At 41.6% G+C, this 21420-nt stretch overlaps 1 protein-coding gene across 2 annotated transcripts; it reads right to left on the bottom strand.

Annotated features, from left to right (window-relative positions):
• Nucleotides 1-107: 107 nt before the first annotated feature.
• LOC136423380 (uncharacterized) lies at nucleotides 108-20447 on the bottom strand. Of its 2 annotated transcripts, none has more exons than XM_066411517.1 (11): nucleotides 20168-20447; nucleotides 17289-17745; nucleotides 16757-16930; nucleotides 15893-16097; nucleotides 12833-15380; nucleotides 12319-12466; nucleotides 11738-11905; nucleotides 10909-11064; nucleotides 10526-10656; nucleotides 10173-10262; nucleotides 108-3684 (listed from the first exon to the last, which is right to left on the bottom strand). In XM_066411517.1, exons 2-11 carry the CDS (start codon nucleotides 17727-17729, stop codon nucleotides 3579-3581), a joined length of 4167 nt encoding a protein of 1388 aa, XP_066267614.1. In that variant the 5' UTR covers nucleotides 17730-17745; nucleotides 20168-20447; the 3' UTR covers nucleotides 108-3578. The 2 variants fall into 2 exon arrangements, with proteins under 2 accessions (XP_066267614.1, XP_066267613.1); XM_066411516.1 differs by lacking the exon at nucleotides 20168-20447 and adding an exon at nucleotides 18657-18747.
• Between the last annotated feature and the right edge of the window lie 973 nt (nucleotides 20448-21420).

The raw sequence follows: 21420 nt of genomic DNA, 5'->3' as shown, positions 1-21420 counted from the left end.
ACTTTAGCCATCCTCCTGCCAAGGGATGTACAAAGTTGTATAGGATACGCTATAAGCAGGAAGATAGATGTACTTGTTGTGGGAGGGGATGAAAGGGATTTGTTTAAAAAAAAATCAAAACAGTTGCTTTTGTTCTCTACAGAATTTAAGTAAGGAATATTCAGAGAAATGGGCATACTATCTAAGACTTTTATTCCTGCTCGGTGTAATCTTATTCAGTCTAGTCAACCATCTTCCTGCTATTTATTTCTTCTGTAAATCATTTGGGACCAAAGCAGGAGATGGGTGGAGCAATGAGGAAATCTGTGTGGTCATGAAAGAAGTGTGCAAAAACAAATTTGAGCAAAACGTTGTCTTTCCAATGAGTTTTGTAGTAGATACAACTACAACGATTCAATGAAAAATTGATACACTTTTCAAGAAAGGGCAAAGATTCATGGTTTGTGTCATTTCATTTACCACAAAATGATACAGAAATGAAATTTAGTAGACTTCTTGTTAAAAATTCAGCAAAGAACAAAAACACAAGAAATGTAAGATGTTGTACAGGGACAGTTTCTGATGTATATGTCCAACTTACCAGTGTTTGAGAATTATCTGGCTATAGAGATTGACAGAGGATTTGGTGCAATTTCAACCGACATTAGCCATAAAGAAGATTTCTCTTTATGATATCATAGAAAGTTATGGTTCTTTCTAAGCCAGCTTGCATTGGAGTTTCCACTGTTGGGTTGTACCTAACTTTTTTCATGAACAGAGATATTTCTGTAAAACAGACTGGTTCCATTGTGCAACGGATATTCAAATTATTGCTGAGTCTATACTTTGGTGATGTTAAGCATCTTGACAAAATAGTTAAGATGTCTATGTTTCTTCCATTGCCTTGATAACATTGCAGTTGTAATCTCTTTGTGGTTTAACCAAAGTCTGTCCTATATGTTCATCTTCGTAGTGAAATGGCAATAAGATGTAGCAGATGAAAATTAAAAAAACTGTCTGCCTATTAAAGTGCCAATGCTGAGAAAGCTACATCCTTTGCTTCAAACGTAAACCATTTTGTATGAGAGAAATAAATGTGCATGGTGCCAAGCAAACTTTGGACTTTACTTTTAGCATCTTTAGTCCATCTGCTGGTGTTTCATGCTAACGGGGCAAAAATTAATGTACATTAGTGGTACATGTATATGTTCTTATGATTATCCTTAGTAATGTGATAATGATATCCGTATTATAATAGAATTTCCAATATGCACCCATGACATTCAACCATTTCTTAAAAGTTGTAGTTTGAATATTTTGTCAGCTGTTTACATTAACTAGAAAGTATGTAGGACCAATTAAATATTAAGCCGTGAATGTGTAGTCTTTTCTTTTGATTATGATATGTGGTTATATTTGGTGTTAGTTGGTATGATTATATGTAGTGTACACAAAGTTTTGATCTTCAAGTGTGACTTATTAATGCAATGATTTTATCGTTGTGCCTTGCATGATTATTCAGTTTATCAAGAGAAAAATGTACATTTCCACACAGCCTAACATTTATTGCATAGATTTAATTATAGAAATTAGTATTGCATGTATGTTGGCAGGTATGTTCAATTGAGTTGCAACATAAAAAGGGCATTTAGATGTCAATTTTTGTACAAAAACTTGCAACAATCCCAAACAAAAGGCCAAAGTCTCAGACAACGATATTGCAAATAATAAACCACAGCTCTACAGATACAATCAAAGAAAGACTACAATGTATTTAATATATATAACACTGGTTGTTTTAAATCTAGGAAAATAATAAGCCATTCTCTAACTCTTTGTGCTAACGTTATATACTGAGAAATTGTGTCCTTGTGTTTCAAATACGATAACTGGACTAACAGTTTGAAAGAATTTTCCACACTTCTATGATTACGTGATAAGAGAGTTTTCATTCATTAGCACACATATAAAACAGAAATGTTAACTTACGTCTTTCTAAATTTAGAATGACCAGTGTTGTATTTTCAGCAGTGTCCAAATCAGATGCCAAGGAATATTCATTAACAGACCAATGTAATGAAGTAATATATGGCCATACTGATTTGATTATGTGGATGACATCTTGTGAGCAGCCAAAAACTTATACAAGTGTGGTGAAAAAATTGGGGCAAAGAAAAGAAAAGTTGCCTTCGATATGAAACCTACGTTGAACGATTGACTGAACACACAGGTCATGGTATACCAAATAGTAAATTCAGAAAGTTTATTTTGTTACATCGGCTTCTGCCAACTTGGCTTTTTAGTATCCATTTTCCAGCCAATTTACAGCAAATATTTGCTTATTTTGCAGCTTTGTAAGATTTTCAGTATGGTCGCAGTTAATGGAAACAGACAAAAATTGATGCGCAAGCGGATGTCATCCATATAATCAACTTGTCATTTTGGCCTTATTTCATCCAATTACAACAGTAATGACAGTATCTCTGTTCACAGAGATAGAAACTGGTTATGGCAAATTGATCTTCATAAGATCTAACCAGTTTTATGTAAATAGCAGAAAGAAATTTCACATACAGATGAAGAAAATTTTTCCCTTATTAGTAGAACATTGCAGTATACTAGTATTTATGCTAGAATTTGTTCTACGATAGTTTATTCTCAAATGTTACATTCCTTATATCTTGTATGCAGTTTGTAAGATTTTTTCATGATGTTCTGACAAATGCCATAGCAAACTAACATGTGCTTATTAATGTAAACTCAAGTTACTGAGTACAACTCGGAAATGTAAACCTCGGACATTTAACTATGTATTACCCAGAAAAGTACAAATAATTTCAAAATGGTAATTTCAAAATTTCAGTGTTTTACTAACCAAAATATGATTTTAACGATTCAGAATTAGCCTAAGGGTTCATGTTTATGAGCCAAAGGTTGCATATTAGAATTTATTGTTATCATATTTTTCTGATTAGTTTCCATGAATAAGCAATCTAGTTCATTGTCTAGTATGTTCCACATGTAGTGATTGCCGCAATAATGGGTGTCTTAAACAATACAACATGGGCTATTGTTCAGAATATGATATGCATGTTTCAGTTCCTTCATATGCTTGTTTTTGCTATACACAATAAAGTGTTTTGTTCAGGTCAGAAACGATCCGTCTGGAATGCTGTCTTTATTATATGGAATGATGCATCATATTTTACACTGCATTGCACTAGATATGAATTATTTTATCAGTGATTGCATTCGTGCAATGTTGCCTATCACAAAAAATGATACCTACCTTGTACACTTCATATTTAAGATGACAATTCAGTATAAAAAGATGTATCAAAAATATATACACCATGATTGAATTAATAGAATTACTGTTATATTATCACATCTTAGATATGACTGAGCATTTAAGAGTGTCCAGCACATTTCATTAGACTTTGACATTATCAAAGTTAAATCTTACGCTCAACTTAAAGAAAATAGAAATGCATGGAATAAGGTGCAAGATGTTGCATTATTGCAAACATTGTATTTCCACTTACAAAAGTTACAAAAACTGTTAATATTCTGTGCTTTGTTGTCTTGTATGTACTGCACTAGTCTACGAAGTCAACTTGACCATAGTAGACCCATCTTGCCATTTGCCCAAATGTCCCCCTCATGTGTTTGATGTCTTCTGGGTTGTGTTCGTCACCGTGATAACTGAAGGAAACAAAGAAGGAAACATTAAGAAGGATTAGAATTCATCTGTCAACCTTCAGGAGGAGAAAGCCTAAACCATTATGGTGCCCACTCTCCGCATAATTAGTCCAGTACCATAGAATGAAAAATCTTTCTTCATCATTTTTAGGTATGATGTCTGTGTGGGAAATCATTGTTCTAGTAACCTTTATGCAAATTTATGCAGATATACCCAAAATGGTTCTAGTAACCTTTATGCAAATTTATGCAGATAAATTTGGAAAGTAATCAGTAAAACATGTGTATTATTTGTCCAACTGACATTTTACTTGGAGAAAATTACCGATAACATAACCTTCGCGGGAAGGTTATGTTATCGGTATGTCATGGTTTGAAGCAAATACATTGCCAATATTATTATAGTATATAATATCATTATTATAGCCTTATTTCCTGTAGGAAAGATAAAGCAATAGGATTTGGAAGAATTCACCAAAAACCAAAAACGTTTGGAAGGTTTAGAATATCCGGAATATTTGGAATATCCGGAATATTCGGAATATCCGGATTATCCGGAATATCCGGAATATCCGGAATATCCGGATTATCCGGAATATCCGGATTATCCGGAATATCCGGATTATCCGGAATATCCGGATTATCCGGAATATCCGGAATATCCGGAATATCCGGAATATCCGGATTATCCGGAATATCCGGAATATCCGGATTATCCGGAATATCCGGATTATCCGGAATATCCGGAATATCCGGATTATCCGGAATATCCGGAATATCCGGATTATCCGGATTATCCGGAATATCCGGAATATCCGGATTATCCGGAATATCCGGAATATCCGGAATATCCGGAATATCCGGATTATCCGGAATATCCGGAATATCCGGAATATCCGGAATATCCGGATTATCCGGAATATCCGGAATATCCGGAATATCCGGAATATCCGGATTATCCGGAATATCCGGAATATCCGGAATATCCGGATTATCCGGAATATCCGGAATATCCGGAATATCCGGATTATCCGGATTATCCGTATATCAGGAATATCCGGATTATCCGGAATATCCGGAATATCCGGAATATCCGGAATATCCGGAATATCCGGAATTTCCGGATTATCCGGAATATCCGGAATATCCGGATTATCCGGAATATCCGGAATATCCGGAATTTCCGGAATATCCGGAATATCCGGATTATCCGGAATATTCGGAATATCCGGATTATCCGGAATATCCGGAATATCCGGAATATCCGGATTATCCGGAATATCCGGAATATCCGGAATATCCGGATTATCCGGAATATCCGGAATATCCGGATTATCCGGAATATCCGGAATATCCGGATAATCCGGAATTTCCGGAATATCCGGAATATCCGGAATATCCGGAATATCCGGAATATCCGGATTATCCGGAATATCCGGAATATCCGGAATTTCCGGAATATCCGGAATATTCGGAATATCCGGAATATCCGGAATATCCGGATTATCCGGAATATCCGGAATATTCGGAATATCCGGAATATTCGGAATATCCGGATTATGTCGAGACTGGACGGTCTCGAGTCGTGATGGCAGTCCACTGCATGGCATCCCTCATCGCTTGGAGCAAACTATCAACTTCAAGGCCAGTGTCTTTCTTCAGGGTTCTTAATGTATGTTGCTTCGGGTCTTCCAGGCCTCCTTTTCCCATGCCTGGGAGTCCAGAGAACCAGGTCAGCCACTTCTTCTTTGCTTCTGAGGCAGTGTCCAGCGAACTTTAACCTCCTTGTCAGACAATTTTGGTAGTCCAGCATACAGGTCCTTGTTGGTAATGTGTTGTTGCTGGTCTTAGGAGTGTGTAGCATCAATCCAGCTGCTTTTCTAGCTTGGAAGTGATTGTCCACGCCTCACATCCATACAGGAGGACTGCTTCAACCGTCGAGAGGAAAAGCCTCACTTTCAGCTTGCGAGAGAGGTTTGATCTCCAAACCTTCTTCAGCTTGTTACAAGCCTGCCAGGCTGCTGCTTTTCTTGCTGTTATGTCCTTTTCTGTGCTTTCCATCCTAGATCCCAGGTACTTAAAGTCCTTTAGCTCCTCCAAGGCAGTACCATCACTTGTCTTGAGACAGTAAGGGGTAGGAATGTTAAACTTTGTTTTGCCAGCGTTCATGCAGAGACCAACCTTTCCCACTGAGCTCTCCACACACCCAAGCAGTTCCTGAGCTTGTGTAATTGCCTCTGATATTAATGCAATATCATCAGCGAAATCAAAATCAGTCACTGTCTTCGGGCCAACTCTTCTGCTCCTCCTCCTCTCAATCTGCAGACCGAGCTCCTCCTCTCTACCGTCAATAGCAATCCTCAGTGCATAGTCAACAACAATCACAAACAGATATGGAGCTAGTGTGTCCCCCTGTAGCACCCCTGCATACAAGTCAAAGAGTTCAGTTTCACCATCAGGGGAAATGACTTTTGCCTTTGTGTCCTGGTACATGCTGGCTATGGCTTCCACCAGTTGGTCAGGAATACCGTATGCCTTAAGTATCTTCAACATCTTTCCTCTATGTACAGTGTCAAAGGCTTTCTTAAAGTCGATGAATGTGATTATTGCTGTCAGATTGTATGTCTTGATGCCCTCTATAAGCCTTCGAAGTGCGAGAATGTGCCCTACAGTTGACCTCCCAACCCTGAAACCGTTCTGATTTCTCCTCAGGTGCATATCCAGCGCTGGTCTTATTCTGTTGAGGATCAGTCTGTTAAATCTCTTGGCTATGATTGAGCTCAGGCTGATTCCTCGGTAGTTCCCTGCGAGCCTGAGGTTGCCAGATTTAGGTATGGGTACAATGTTTAAAGTGCTCCACTGTGCTGGTTTTTCCCCTTCAAGCAGTGCCTTGTTACAGAAGTCTAGGATAACTTCGTCCAGATCTTGACATCTTTTAAGTACCTCAGGTGGTATTCCATCCTCACCGCAGCTTTTTCCTTCCACAAGCAATTTCTTTGCCTTCTCGTATTCTTCCCTGTCAAAAGGGCCTATCCTTATGTCGAGATTCTCAAGGACAGCTGGTATATCCTCGTCCTCACAGGTTATGTCTGGTGGATTTCCCAGGAGGTTCTTAAAGTGGTTATACCAGTTCGTTACACGTTCTTTTTGTGAGTTTCCTTCAAGCTGACTTTTCTTTGTCTCTCTTCTGTTGGTTATCTCGTTTATAAGCTTCCAGCTCTGCCCGTGTTTGCAGTTCTCACGTGCTTTTTCTACTTCCTTGATCTTTTGCAAGAGATCTTCTTCCTCAACCCTTGTGTATGTTTCCTCCAGTGCCTTTCTGGCTCTCTTAAGCTTCTGTCTGTTCTCTTCTTGTGTGTTCTGTAGGAAGACTTCATTACTTCTGTTGACCTCATCCCTAGCCTGTGTTACTCTTGGATCACTGGAGTACCTTAATCTCTTTTCCCTTTTCTTGATTGGGATTGTTTTTTCTGCGGCTTCTTCATTTGCAGTGATAAACCTGCCATATCGCTCCGTCGCGGTTTCAGTTTCTTCCTGTAGAGGCTGAAATCTATTGCGCACTTCAATGGCATATTGATCTTGTAGGTCTTTACTCCTCCTAAGAGCTCCCCAGTCATACTGGTTTTTCCTCGGTTCGTTTTTCTTTTTCCTCAGACTGAGCCTTACTCTAGCCGAAACAATCCTGTGGTCGGAACCTTCACTAGCGAATGTGTTATACGCCTCCACATTAAGCATACTGTTTTGCCACTTTCTTCTGATGAGTATGTAATCCAGTTGGTACTTGTTTCCCCCTGGGCTCATGTAAGTCCACAATTTCCCGGCTTTCTTCTGGAAACACGTACTAGAGATGATGAAATCTTGCTCGCTTGACAGCTCCAGTAGCATCTTGCCATTTCTGTTAGTTTCACTGTGGAAAGTGTACCTTGCCTCCTCGGATCCTATCCTAGCATTAAAGTCTCCCACTATCATTAGCAGGTTGTATGCTGGGATAGACCGGATTGCTCTTCTAAGGTTGTCATAATGTTCATTTATGATGTTTTCATCTGCAACGTTGGTGGGACAGTACGTTACCATTATGGTTGTAGCTGGATTTCCCTGGAAGTTAACAATCAGTATGCGGTCGTTGAATGGAGTCACCTTTGCCAGTGAGTAAGTTGTACGCCTTGGGACTTAGTAGCATCCCCACCCCTCCGACTGCTGCACCAGCCAGGTTTCTATTAGCAGATGTGGTTATTAGCATGTTGCCATGTATGCTTTCGTACCGGACATCATCCTCGTGAACAATACGATGCTCCTGTATTCCCAGTACATCGATGTCACATAAAGCCATGTTAGTTGACAGTTCTTCCCTTCGTTGTGCCTCTTTGATTGTCCTCACATTCATTGTTGATATTGTTGTTGTTGATCTACAGTTCACCAGTACTCTTTCTGCTGGAGCTGTAATCAAGCCTACCCCTTCCTTGCGGGTTTGGGGGTACGCCATCCTGTGAATCCAGCTCAGCACAGAGAGTTTGATTAGGGACTTCAACCCTAGTGTAATATTGACTTGCCATCTTGACTTTTCTATTGCTGAATAACTACTGTGGTCGCAGCTCCTACAGCATGGTTTTCCATAAGTGTTTTCCTTCACGTAGTCCAGTGGCCGTTGCAGGTTAGCTGAAGCAGCACCTACCTCCGCCCTTCGCTGTCTCCATCTCTGTCTTCGACCAGTGATGCAGACTGGCACAGGTCCCAGGACTCCCTGTTTGTGATCACTGGCCGCCATTGTCATTCTTGACATGCGCCCTCTTGCCGTACCGAAGAGTAGCACTCTAAAACGCCTGAGGTAGTGATCTACCTCAACAAGATGTTACTGGGTCTAGGGTCACTTTACTTTGAGCCAAGGAGCAGAGGAAAAACAAAAGATAAGTCGAGAAAATCATAAGCACAAAGTCAGGAGGGGGGCGTACTCACTGTATAAGATGCATGTCCTGTTTTGCCTAACTAAGAAACGAAAACCAAAAAAGGAACATAAGATAACTTCAAACCCTGTCTACACTATTCAGCAATGGTGAAAGGCTAGCCATTTGGGACTCCCCCGCTGAGGATGGCTTCAGATTCTTCCTCAGTGCTGGGACATCACCAAAATGGCTGCCATTGCTGGTCGTGACCCTTGACCCTACATGTCCCGGAATATCCGGAATATCCGGAATATCCGGAATATTCGGAATATCCGGAATATTCGGAATATCCGGAATATTCGGAATATCCGGAATATCCGGAATATCCGGAATTTCAGAAATTTCTGAAATTTCTGGAAGATTTGGAAGATTCGGAGGATTTGGAAGATTTGGAATTTCCGGAAGATTTGGAAGATTTTGAATTTCTGGAAGATTTGGAATTTCCGGAAGTTACGGAAGATTTGGAATTTCCGGAAGTTACGGAAGATTTTTAAGATTTGGAATTTCCGGGGGATTTGGAAGATTTGGAACCGGGCGTTCCTGGTCGTTCCTAGATCCTGGACAGGGACGTTCCTAGTCGTTCAAGACGTTCAGAAGCGTTCGTCAATCGTAACTCAAGATGGGCTTGATGGATGGTAATGGTTTTTGGTATATAGCTTAAATATGATTGGACCATAATTATGCAAATTAGAATAGTCATCTCATGGAACACAGCGGGTTTTTTAAATTGTTTCCTCAGTTATGCAAATTAGAATCTGATTTGCATAACTGAGGAAACAATTCTAAAAACCCGCTGTGTTCCATGAGATGACTATTCAAATATTTGACATTTGTAACTGAGGAAGAGAGGAATGTTAATAGATAGAAGATATGCAATTGTAGGCGTAATTTGCATAATTAATGAGAAGCTACTATAATTACATACATGTAAATCATGGCAATTTCATACTTGAATCAAATTATGCTAATAAGGACCTAATTTGCATAATTTATGATAAATGTTAGCATAACCTTCTTTGATAAGCTCATACTTTGGACAACTTCTGGTATTTGGGTGAAGGCGATCAACTGGTATGATTTATGATTGATGAGAAACACTCCTAAATACATCAGTCATAAAGGTTAAAATCATCGTGGAACTCTAGTTGAAGAATGTTCCCATTCATTTTCTGAGCCTTTGAAAGTCATTAGTCCGGCGGCATAGCTGGAAAAATCATACTGATTGTGCAGATTTGGTGCTTTCAGACAAACTATGCCGCTGAACTATTTCTGTGATATTTGCAATCATACTGATGTTTTCTTTAAGTGAGTAACTTTATTCATGAAACATCCAGAATAATATTGTAGGACAAAAATATCCTAAATTACATGATGTTAAGATTCTCATCGTGAATTGTGATTTTTTTAGACAACTTTATTCATAAAAACAAACATTACAATTTTCATAAACAAATACATTACGGTGCATAGCACAATCTATATCTACGACAAAACACGTCTGCACAATATTTTGTTTACAAGATCCAATGGCAGAGTGTTTAACTGATGTACCTATAGATGAAGTGTACTCCATAGACATGTGACCACGGGAAAAGGCGATCCTCGTTCCACATTGCCTTCATATCCCACCAGTCTTCCCAGCTGTAGATAAACAAGCATCGCGATATGTCATAATGATTAAGTTTTAATGATAAGGACATATTGATTCGATCACGGATGAAATCCTCAGGCACATCAATACTCGTCTGTAAACAAAAAAAGGTTTTCGACCATACTGCAAATCATACAAAGTAGATGAAAAATGGGAGGGGGACTAAATTGCAAGAAACGGACAGACACGCCGAAAACAATACCTCCGTACGCGGTGGTAACATCACATTGGAAACATAGTAAGAGAAGCCTACCCAGGTCGGGATAGCGTGTTGAACTCCATCTGGATGAGGTTCGGGTGTTTAAAGGCGAGGCGAAAAGGCTCCATGACGGAGTGGAAGTTCCATTTGTTGTCGTCGAAGTGCTTGTAATTCTCCCACCACACCTAGAAGTACGCAAGAAGATTATGGCTACCATTTTGAATCTGTTGCATTCAAGGATGCTCAGACGATGATGCAATACATATTAGGATGTGTCATCCTAGGGTCTCAAGCTGGTTTTGTTATACCACAGTGCAGATTAGACATCAGAAATACCTTGCCAACTCCAGTTGTACCCAGGCTGCATATGGCATATGCAGGTTTATATCTAAAGCCTTTCCTGCCTTTGTGTTTTTTTATTACGTTAAGACCCTTACCTTTAAGAATGGAGCGTCTTTCTTGGACAGAATAAGGCCGTTGTTCAGACCGGCTATCTCGTTCCCCAGGACAAAGTCAAATCTCCGGAGAGGATGGAAAGGCTTCATAGCAAACACGTCCCAGTCCACGTAGACACCGCCATACTCTTTTAGAACCTGTCAGATGACGCAACCGTAGATGTTGCAATGAACGTATACTTTGTAACATGACTAAGATATTAATCTGCACTCAAGTGTCAAGCATGTTTCGTGGGGTGGATTATGTTCCACTAAGGACAGGCATATTGGGGGGGGGGGCTGGTGTTCAGTACTAAGGACAGGCATATTTCTGTGAGGATACTAGTGTTCAGGACTAGGGACAGGCACATTTCTGTGAAAGGGTCGGTGTTCAGTATTAAGGACAGGCCTATTTCTGCAAGGAGGCTGGTGTTCAGTACTACGGACAGACATATAATTCTATGAGGTGGCTGGTGTTCAGTACTAAGGACAGGCATATATATCTATTCTGTGAGGGGGCGGTGCTCAGTACTAAGGACAGGCATATTTCTGTGAGGGGTCTGGTTTTCAGCACTGTACTAAGGACAGGCATACTAGTATTTCTGTGAGGGGCCTATTGTTCAGCACTAAGGACAGGCATATTTCTGTGAGGAGGCTGGTGTTCAGTACTAAGGACAAACATATTTCTGTGATCGGCCTGTTGTTCCGTACTAAGGACAGGCATATTTTTGTGAGGGGCTGGTGTTCAGTACTAAGGACAGGTACATTTCTGTGTGGTGGATGGTGTTCAGTTCTAAGGTATGCTTTTGTTTTTTAGGTGAATCGTCCTTACCTCCATACGTGTGATGTCAGAGCGATGCGGTACGTTGTTGATGACGTTCCCCCACACGTCGCTAGGCTGTCCCCTCTGTCGTACCTCTAACACCGGGATGTCCCTTACGGCTTCGTCCCAGTTGTGCCCGCTCGGTGTACAGTCCGTCCAGATGATGATACGATCAGCCTGTGGTAAGAGAATAGGTGATTACAACCATGCCTTGTTGTCTATAATCATTTGTGGTGTTTCGGATTGTTAGAAAGTGCTAAATAGCGGGCAAGATCCCCGGCTATCATGGATGTGTAAGATATCTCAAACAGCGGCCCTGGTGTGTCGGCCTCTGATCGGTCCTTCTCGAGGCGTTTGAACTGACCAATCTCTTTTTGTTGAAAGGAAATTACCAGCCAATCATGTTGCCTCTTGGTCGTAGTTGGCAATGTGATTTGGCTGATGATGTCTGGCCCGCGCTAACACAGCGAGAACGGACGGATCGCAGACCAGTACACCAAGTCTGTTGCTTGTGATACTAGTATACAAACAAGCGACGCACAAGGCATGAGAGGATGAAGTAAGATATATGTTTCAAAAACGAGTCTCACCTTCGCCCTGAGGTACATACTCTTCACACTCAGGAGATGGTGGAAGCGGAAGTCGTGACAGGAGAACCAGACGTAGTGGAAGATGTTGGGAACGACGTAATGGTCATGTGGGAGGGGTTCCTCTCCTCTTAATACTGGCTCATCCAACCTGTCAACAAAAATAGATGAGGAAGATTGAAAAAAACAAAGGCTAAATGTCACAGGCTAAATGTGGCTCTACTTACGTGTATGATGTCTACATGAAGTGTGGGGGGGGATGACATAACTTATGGGTACCTTTCACTACTGACGTCACGTTTCCGTACGGCCATGTGTCAAGAATAAGTGGGTCAGGTTTTCTGAAGAAGGCCGAAACGTCGCTTGAATGCTTGGTCAGTAAACATTACTTGTACCGATGACTGCGAAAAGTCATAATTGTTTAGACTCCCGAGTAAGAAAGTGTGAATCCACGTGGTTTGATTTGGTTGGTTTGTATTGCTTATTTAGCGCACTACTGGTATTTCAGAAAGCCTACCTGTAGAATAGTTTTCGCGCCACCCATCCAAAGGTTGATTCCATCCCTAGAATGTCGTACTGGTCAATCTTCTTTTCCAACTTGTCGTAGAAAAGCTGAACAGCAAAGTTGTTCTCCAAAGAAACATTTTGTGTGTAAAGCGCGTCTAGATCACTCCATTGGGAAAGATATGGTCGAAAAAGGCTGTACTCTTCGATACGAACAAGATTTGGGTTTTCGTTTGCAAGAAGAAACGGTTTTTCCGAGGCGAATGCGTCCCATTTCCCCTCGCCGAACTCTCGAAAACTATCCGTCCACAACTTGATAAACTCTGAGCCCGGCTGCGAGCAAATCACGGCACTGCTGAGTCCCTGTGCACTTCTACCCATGGTGACGTCATAATGACGTAATGGTTCAAACGACTTCAGTCCAATGACGTCAATATTGAGGTAAATACCACCTCTACCATGTAGAATGTCTAACGCAGTGGCGAGTTCTTGGTGATCCGGAATTTTTACGGGGACGCCATCGAGAGATTCTGACGGTTTTTCTGGGACGATTTTGACGTTTTCCCTTTCGATGACTCTATCCCACCACACTCCATCAAAGCTAGCGTCAGTGTGAAAATACACCTTGTCTGCTCCAACGTTGTCCCAGGCAGCTTTGACGCTGAGGAAATGTCTAAACTCAAAGTTGCTTCCTCTACTTGCTCCGTCAAACCATACAAAATGTACCTCATTTGGTACAACGGCTTTCTTATTCGATTGTATTGCTGACCGTTGGTTCTTAACAACATCATTTTGAGTTGCTAGATACACGCGTCTAGCCAAGTGTCCAAAAGACGTGTCCAGTTTTGTAATAGTCTCCGGCGTATCTTCTAGATTGTACTTGTCGTATTCTAGCTTGATTGCGTAGTTGGAGTCCAGGTCAACGTTGTTATAGTAGATGCTTAAAGGATCCCAGCCGTCAGTCCACCGTGGCCTGTACAAGCTGCTGTCTTCGACGTGCACTAAGTCCAGATGCCTTGCCACCACTGCCTCTGGCACTGTTTTGTCTTCCTCTTCTATACTTGTCTTCCACATCTTTAAGAACTGTGCCCCTCTCTTGGCTATGATTACGCCTAGGTTCAGTCCCTTCGCTCCACGACTTAGAACACAGTCGTAACGCAACAGATTCTCGAATGGTTTGAGTACGAAAGTGTCTGTGTCCAATATGATTCCACCTTCTGCAAGAAGGATCTCTACTTTTGCTTCAAGGTAAATGTCCTTTTCGGGTCTTCTTTCTTCTATACCGCCTTCTTGACCCTCGTCTTTCCTATACTTGTCAGGTGATATTTGACTGAACTGAAATGTTGGGACGTCACTTGCTTCTTTCCACCATTTTCCTTCGGGTGTTTTGACAGCGTGAAAGAGAATTGCTTCTGGTTGAAGATGTTTGCTGGCGCTCTTTATACTGAGGAGATCGTGGAACCGAAAGTCTCTGCGACCGTCCCAGATAAAGTGCACTACGTTCGGTACCTCTGTTCCTAACTTCGCCATATCCTTGGCATTGTCCTGTTTTTCCACGTTCTTATCCCCGGCGTCTCTTAGTTGTTGCCTATCCATCCTCAAACCTTTTCGGCGATTTTTGACGCGTGCGTTTTTACTATCCTCGTCACGCCCTTTGTCGAAGGGCTCTTCGTTCTTTTGTTCTTCCTTTCCGTGAACGATGTTGTCCTCTTTTTCTCCGTGCACTTTCATTCCCTGACCATGACCATGCATTTTGTGCATGACTTCTTTCTTCTCCGGGACTCCGTGCATGATTTTGTTTAGTTTGTCTGCGCGTTCTTTTTCAAGTTCTTGTATTCTTTCTTCTACTTTAATCGGTTTCGGATGAAATCTTCGGTGATTTTCACGGTTGGTGCCACGTCTGTGTTTTGCCTCCATGTCTTGCTTTCTCTCATCCTCATTTTTCTGTACGTCTTCTTTCCTTGTTGACCGTTTCTTCACCTCCTTGTCACTTACGTCGTCTTTCTTATCCCTCTTTGCTGCTCTTTGCTCTTGCTTCAATTTCCTTTCCTTCATCTCTTCAAATTTTCTTTTTAATTCTCCGTCCTCGTCTTTCAAAGCTAAGCCTTCATTCTGAGCCAGTGAGTCAACCGCTGGGATAGCCTTGTCTGACTCCGGGTGCATTTTTACAGATCCTCCATTCGCGTTCTTACCTTCCATTGCGTGTAACGGATCACCCTTTATCGTGTTCAGGCCTCTTCTGTGAACGTCTGGGGTCGAGGAAGAAGAAGTCGTCACCATGAAGTACCCTATCGGGACCAGCATCGTCAGAACGGCGACGAAGATGAAGAAGTTCTTGGTGACGAAAAATCTGGGAAGGCGGACGTTAGACGGGAGGATCTTGCTAAGGTCTTGTCTGTCGTACAGGACGGAGGACACGAGGATCAGGAGCACGGCGAAGACGAAGGCGGTGTTGAGGACGAACTTCTCCGGGAACAGGAAGCTGCAGACCACGGCGGTCATCAGGATGGAGATGGAGGCCGAGTAGATCTTCACGATGTTGTCCAAAGACCTGATGATCGCTGCAGACGGCAAAAGATCACCAGAAGGCATTACTTTAGACCAACATTCTTTTCATTGAGCGAAGGTGGGGTTCTGTGAATTTTTTGTCTATACATTGTTGTAAACTTCTCACTGATTCTGTCTATGCATGTTTCTGCCTATGGAACTTTGGACCCGGGCAAAACCAGCCTTCCCTTCCTTGGCCATGGGAGCAACTATATGTGGACCAGGGCAAAGCCAACTTTGCCATCTTGCCAATATCTGGTTACACTGCTTGCTGCCTTACATCCTGTCACTCTGCAATATTCATATTACCGCGAACACACACTAGGACGAACAAACATACATCCCGAAAACAATACCTTGTAATCATGAAGAAAAACATACATCAAATGGCGTTGAATCGTCAAAGTTAGGAGGAAATATGTAGCGAAAACTTGTATTCGCAATGCTACCATCGCACGAATGTGCGGGGTTGCTAACAATTAGACCACCGAACACCTCAGGACAGATTCTTTTAAAAATATCATACCTGCAACAGCCAATCCTCCGGCGCCACCTAGCAAAATGGATGCAACCAACAGGAGGACTATCTCGGACCGCAAAGAGTCCCCGCTGATCTTGAAGACGTCTCCTTTGGTAGCGACCGCGGACCAGATACTCGCGATGAGGAAACCGAACGCGTACATCTGTACCTGCTGTTCCATGAACGGCCGCTTGTCGTTCTTGAACAGATACTGTGGAGTAAAAATACATTGTAGTCTCTATACATTTATAAGCCAACATCTGCCAGCAAACGCAAATGATTTACCTCCTCTTTCCTATTTTTTTGTCCATCAACGGCCGCTTGTCGTCCTAAACAAATTCTGTGGAGCAAAAGTATCGTCTAGACACTTGAAGACTGACTTTTATTAGCAAATGCAAATGATCCCCCCCCCCCCTTTCTACTTGTTGTTCCAAGAATGATGGCTTGGCGTTCGTGAACAAATACTGTGGGGCAAAATTGCAATGTAGTCGACTAGTCTGTCTTTAAACATTTGAAAACCAACATTTGCCAGCAAATGATCCCCCTCCCCTTTTCTATTTGTTGTTCCATGAACGACCGCTTGTCGTTCTTGAACAGATATTGTGGGGCGAAAGTACAATACAGCATATAAACACTTGAAAACCAACATTTGCTAGCAAACGCAAATGATTCCCCTCCCCTTTCCTACTTGTTGTCCCATGAACGACCGCTTGCCATTCTTAAACAAATGATGCGAAACGAAAGTATCACTAGAGTGACTAGAAGGAATAAGGTTAACATCTGAAAGCAAATGCAGAATATATCCCTCTCCCAAAGCAAAAGTCTTGTTACTTAAGCATTCTTTTGATTGTTTTTCCATCTGTCTCTTACCTCTGTGATGATGGAAGCTGCTGTGGAGATGGCGGCACTGACGAGACTGAGACCGAGAGCTTGGGGAAGGACGTACATGTCCTGGGACGCTGGGGACGACGACGACCCGGCCAGCTGCGCAAGCGCGATACCCAGCATGAGGAGCAGGAGCGCCACCCAGCGGACGACTGATATCTTGAAAAGCAGATAAAAGATTTAGGCGACGCTCTCAGGGGCGAGCCTAATAGTATAGTATTGTGTACAGTTTCATGCATGTTCTTGGCTGTCTGGACATGCGTCTTTTTTCGTTGTAAAGAGACCTCCTGAGGGCGCCATCCTAAAAAAAGAGGGACAGTCGCATTCCAGACATCACTAGATATACATGTATACTTTAAATAGGTAGACTTGACTGATAACTTGTGTTATTTGCGTGCGTAGCTTCGGGAACTGTTGGGCCTAAGAGTATCAGGTTCAGTTTGATAGTATCAATGTGTATTATTAAACTATGTTGATCGATTAGCTAGACTAAAAAAGAAGAAGAAGTAGAACTCACCTGTCTCCCAAAGATGATCCTGTAGGTTAGCGCCGTCATGATCACGCGAGACTGGATCAGTACATTCCAGGTCGGAGGGGTGGTGTAGTTCAAGGCGAACAGGTACAGGTTGTTATTCGCGCAGTATATGATAGAGGGAACTGCAAATACGATGGACGGTCGAAACGACGACAGACCAGTCGTGAACATCACCGGTATCAAAACCATCATCAATTTGACAAGCTCAATGCAACACACGATGGCCGAGGACGATATTGGATACACCCCGTTGTTGAAATGTCTTGTGGCGTATGTTACGCATTGCTTGGCTACTTCGAAAATTATGAAGATGGCACAGAACGATAGACTCATCATGGTGGAGGGTTGACCCCTTGCAGCCGTTGGCGGGATGTTAGCCGGCAGGCCTCGTGTTTCCGAGGGTTTTCCCTTTCTTCTCTCCATGTCGACGGTGGTATTCCTGTTAACGTGTAATAAGATATTATTAATTGCCTTCTGATTAGATCTTTAATCAACGCAATTTTGTCCAGGGATAGACGGTAGATTTAGAATGTGCTTCTTGCTTAAGTTCAAATAATCAGACGTGAGTAGGATAAAAGAAAAGAAAGTCAAACCAAGAAACGAAGCAAACTCGTAAAATGTGAGAAAAAAATTTGAGCATTTTCATTCACAACTCTGTACCATTACGATAGCTATTCTTGCATTCATTGTAACCCCTGAAACGATATTTGTATTTGTATAATTGCCTTGGGCAAACAGTTATATTTGGTCAACTTCTATGTTTAGATAATTCCGCTTTGTCGAGTACTCGTGTGTAGTTTCTACATTTAAATTTGTGCAATTTTCTAGAAAAATATAGTTTCTTCGTTGTCCGCCCTTGGTGATATGACGACGCAAGACAACAAACGGCAAACAGCCTTAAATTATGCTAAGAAGATCGTTTAGCCTAGTTGGTTCCCTTCTTTCAATTAAAAGAACAACTTTGATGGTGGATATCGATAGATATAGAAAATTCCATATTCACTCTTGGTTTAATGTCTAAGATGCTTAATATGTGAAATTAGTGATAATGCCTCAAGACGAGAAGGAATGTCATCATCTGGCAGTACAATTGTAACATTTTATTGTCGTCGACGTTTTAACAATATACGCCATATGGGGGCCTACCACGTATGAGTAATTTACAGTGAAAGTTAACCCGAAGTTGTTGTTGAAAAAATTACAACCTTTTCCACACTGCCGGAAGGTTGCGTCTAAAGCTAAAAACCCGGATAATTTCTGATTATTGGTATGAAATATGTTTGCAATGTTTTCAAGAAGAAATATTGAATCATATAAAACTGTCCCATTTTTTGGCATATGCATACTTACGTTTCTGCTGACAAAGACATCTTATGATGGCGATTTCATCAGCCGATTTCATCAGCTACAATATTTACCCCCTATTAATAGTTTACATCTAACTTGCAGTTGACATAAACTTTCTGCTTATTTTCTTAACCTTTATGCAGCAGCTGTCAGCGCAAGGGCCCCCGTTCGACTCGATCACGCAGCGGAAGCGTGATCACAAACAAGCTACGTGGTCGTTTGACTATTACGTCATCCTGACAGAAACATGAATAGCGCTACAGGTGAACCTAAGATTTTATATTATAAATAACGCTAGATCTCAACAGAAATCTATTCTAAACTCTTACAGGTTTTAAATGCATATTCGTTGATCTAAAATCATGAACGAATTTGTCACACTGGACGGTATCAAACGTTTGTAGATGGAAAACCCCATTCAACCGTGGCAAGGTCTCTCGGTCCAAAGGTTGAAATTGTTTTCGTGAGGCATTAACTGTAGTTGATATTTGCGTGTGTTCAATAACAGACATGGTGTACGAAACAATTCTGCTCGCTTACGTACTCTTTTTGCTTCAAGACAATAATAAACATCCATCTGATCAATATCATTAGATTTGGTCTTCCACGGCATTGCCATCATATTTGCAAATTCGCTCTGAAGATAAAACACTGTACCAAGGACACAGAGAGAGTCCCCTGTCCAAGATGGTATGCGCTACAAATTTGTTGTTTGTTTTCGGATTTGTGATTAACCCACGGTTCTCCGTCGATAAACAGGTTTGCCCTGTCTGTATGAATGTAAGACGAGTCGGCGATTTATGAACAAAATTTTACTTTAAGTCAAAAGGGAGGATCCCACTTTCACGAAAACGTTGCCTATCAATAGTATGGTTCCTAAATGAGGATTTTAAAACATTGTGCCTTTATACTGTTATATAACAATTTGTAGGACTATGGTGTAAAATCAGAGTGTATAAAAACCATATCGACCTTATTATCCGACATTCCCATTCAGTTAGCAGGTACATACACACAAATACAAAATTTACAGTGATTGACAGAAGAAAATGACATCGATGCTTTTCAAAGTATGCCAAATGCCAATATACTGCTTAATTCCGTCATACTCAAGCAATCGACATATCCACTCGTATGATTAAATAGGAGGCTGAGACATCAAACAATGGATTTGCTATTAAAAGTGACATGGTTAGATTGAATTTACAATTGTGGCACAATTGTGGCACAATTGTCAATGAGGGCTGTACGAATGTCCTTCTTTTAAAAATGACACTGAAGTTGCTCCCCTGGGAGACTTTTACAACTCTTAAACAGGGTCATGAAAACATTTAGCTAGTGCTGGTTAACAAATATTTAGATCAACATTGCTGGTACCGGTGCGCTTTTCTCGGTCCTTTCACTCAGGGCTCTGAGTTGGTTCGAGCCTTACCCTCTGGATGCATTCTACAGGAACAAGTGGCATGAAAATAACAAAGCAAAATAACAACATTATGTAAATTTGACGTACTCACTCGTGATTTAGTCGTAAGGCCGATAGTTGTACTGAGCTGCAATGCAGTTCGACCTCCGAGTTCGTGTGCGTGGTGACAAAACGTTGCACCCGTACACGTTCTCACGTAACTTTCCGAGCACTAGGTCAGCTCTTTAAACCAAGCTCTGATTGGAGGAGGTAAACTGGTCAAGGTCTCATAGTCCACGTGTTAAGCTAGGCGTGGTTGTGAGTTAAGCCAAGGACACTTGCAATGTTGCATGGACGAATCGCGCGTTGTTTGCTCAACTTATCGTTTGGAAGAATCATTTGCCGAGTAGACGTAAAATAGCGGCCGGCTACCTGCCAATGTCGGAGTTGTTGGTTCAGCGAATCACGTTGTTTGCTCAATGTGAGTGGTTGCATTGGAGAATCAGACATAAACTGAGGTGAACGGCCTTCCCTGCCCCATGCGTGACCCCAACAAGGGAAGACTGACTTGACCGTTGGTCCAATAAACTTTCAATGGCCCGATTTACACATAACTTTTCGGAGTCGACGTCGACTCAAAATCGCGTGTAAATCCAGAGTTTTTGAGACGGCGCCCGTCCGGGTAGTTTGCGGGAACCGAAAGTATGATGGATATAGGAGATTCTTTTTACACAACCAGGTTATCTCACCTGCTGACGTTTCGGTGTCTGTCAGCAAACTGAAGGCATTCTTGAGACAGTTGCGGATGTGTCGCACCAAATTCAACTGTCTTTAATTGCGGATGCGTCGCAATAAAACTAACATTACTTATCACTAGGTATTTTCTCACTACTAGTGCAAATGAGATCCATATCATCTATCAATGTTCCTTTCCTTCTATTCGCATCAAACATGAAACCTCTTGGCGAAGGTAAAAATACGCAACTTCGAAAAGGGGACCTGCTTACTAACGAGCAATCACAGTACATAAAGTAAGGGCCTAAATGCAGTGGTACCCCTTCAGGGGTTGTGAGAGGGTAACGTAATATGACCAATTAACGTCCGATTTATTCAAAATGTATTTATCTTAAAACCGCGCGGACAGAGCCAAGTTTCAAACCCATTGGCAGAAATATCAGCTCTTCTAAAAAGAAAATGCATGGTCTGTAAGTTTTTCTCCGCCTGTTTAACGCCGTGCGAGCGTGTATTTGTTCTGAGGTATATGATGAAGAATTGTGCTAGGGTAACCCATTATCGTCCACTTCTGAATCTTTTCCCTTCTAGCGCTATGCTTGAAGAACATAGACCAGAAAAAAATGAACAGTA

Source organism: Branchiostoma lanceolatum, chromosome 17 (assembly GCF_035083965.1).
Source record: "Branchiostoma lanceolatum isolate klBraLanc5 chromosome 17, klBraLanc5.hap2, whole genome shotgun sequence".
NCBI classification, from domain to species: domain Eukaryota; kingdom Metazoa; phylum Chordata; class Leptocardii; order Amphioxiformes; family Branchiostomatidae; genus Branchiostoma; species Branchiostoma lanceolatum.
Note: the sequence above shows the minus strand (reverse complement) of the source record. Positions and strands in the feature narration are given on the sequence as shown.

Bases quoted from the DNA above. Each gene is read 5' to 3' on its own strand.
- LOC136423380 (XM_066411516.1), bottom strand. From the start codon at position 18,676: ATGTCTTTGTCAGCAGAAAC. The intron at 10,657-10,908 runs GTAAGGGTCTTA...GCGTACTTCTAG, and splicing joins AAGACGCTCCATTCTTAAAG to GTGTGGTGGGAGAATTACAA. The intron at 10,263-10,525 runs GTAGGCTTCTCT...GTTTATCTACAG, and splicing joins AACACGCTATCCCGACCTGG to CTGGGAAGACTGGTGGGATA.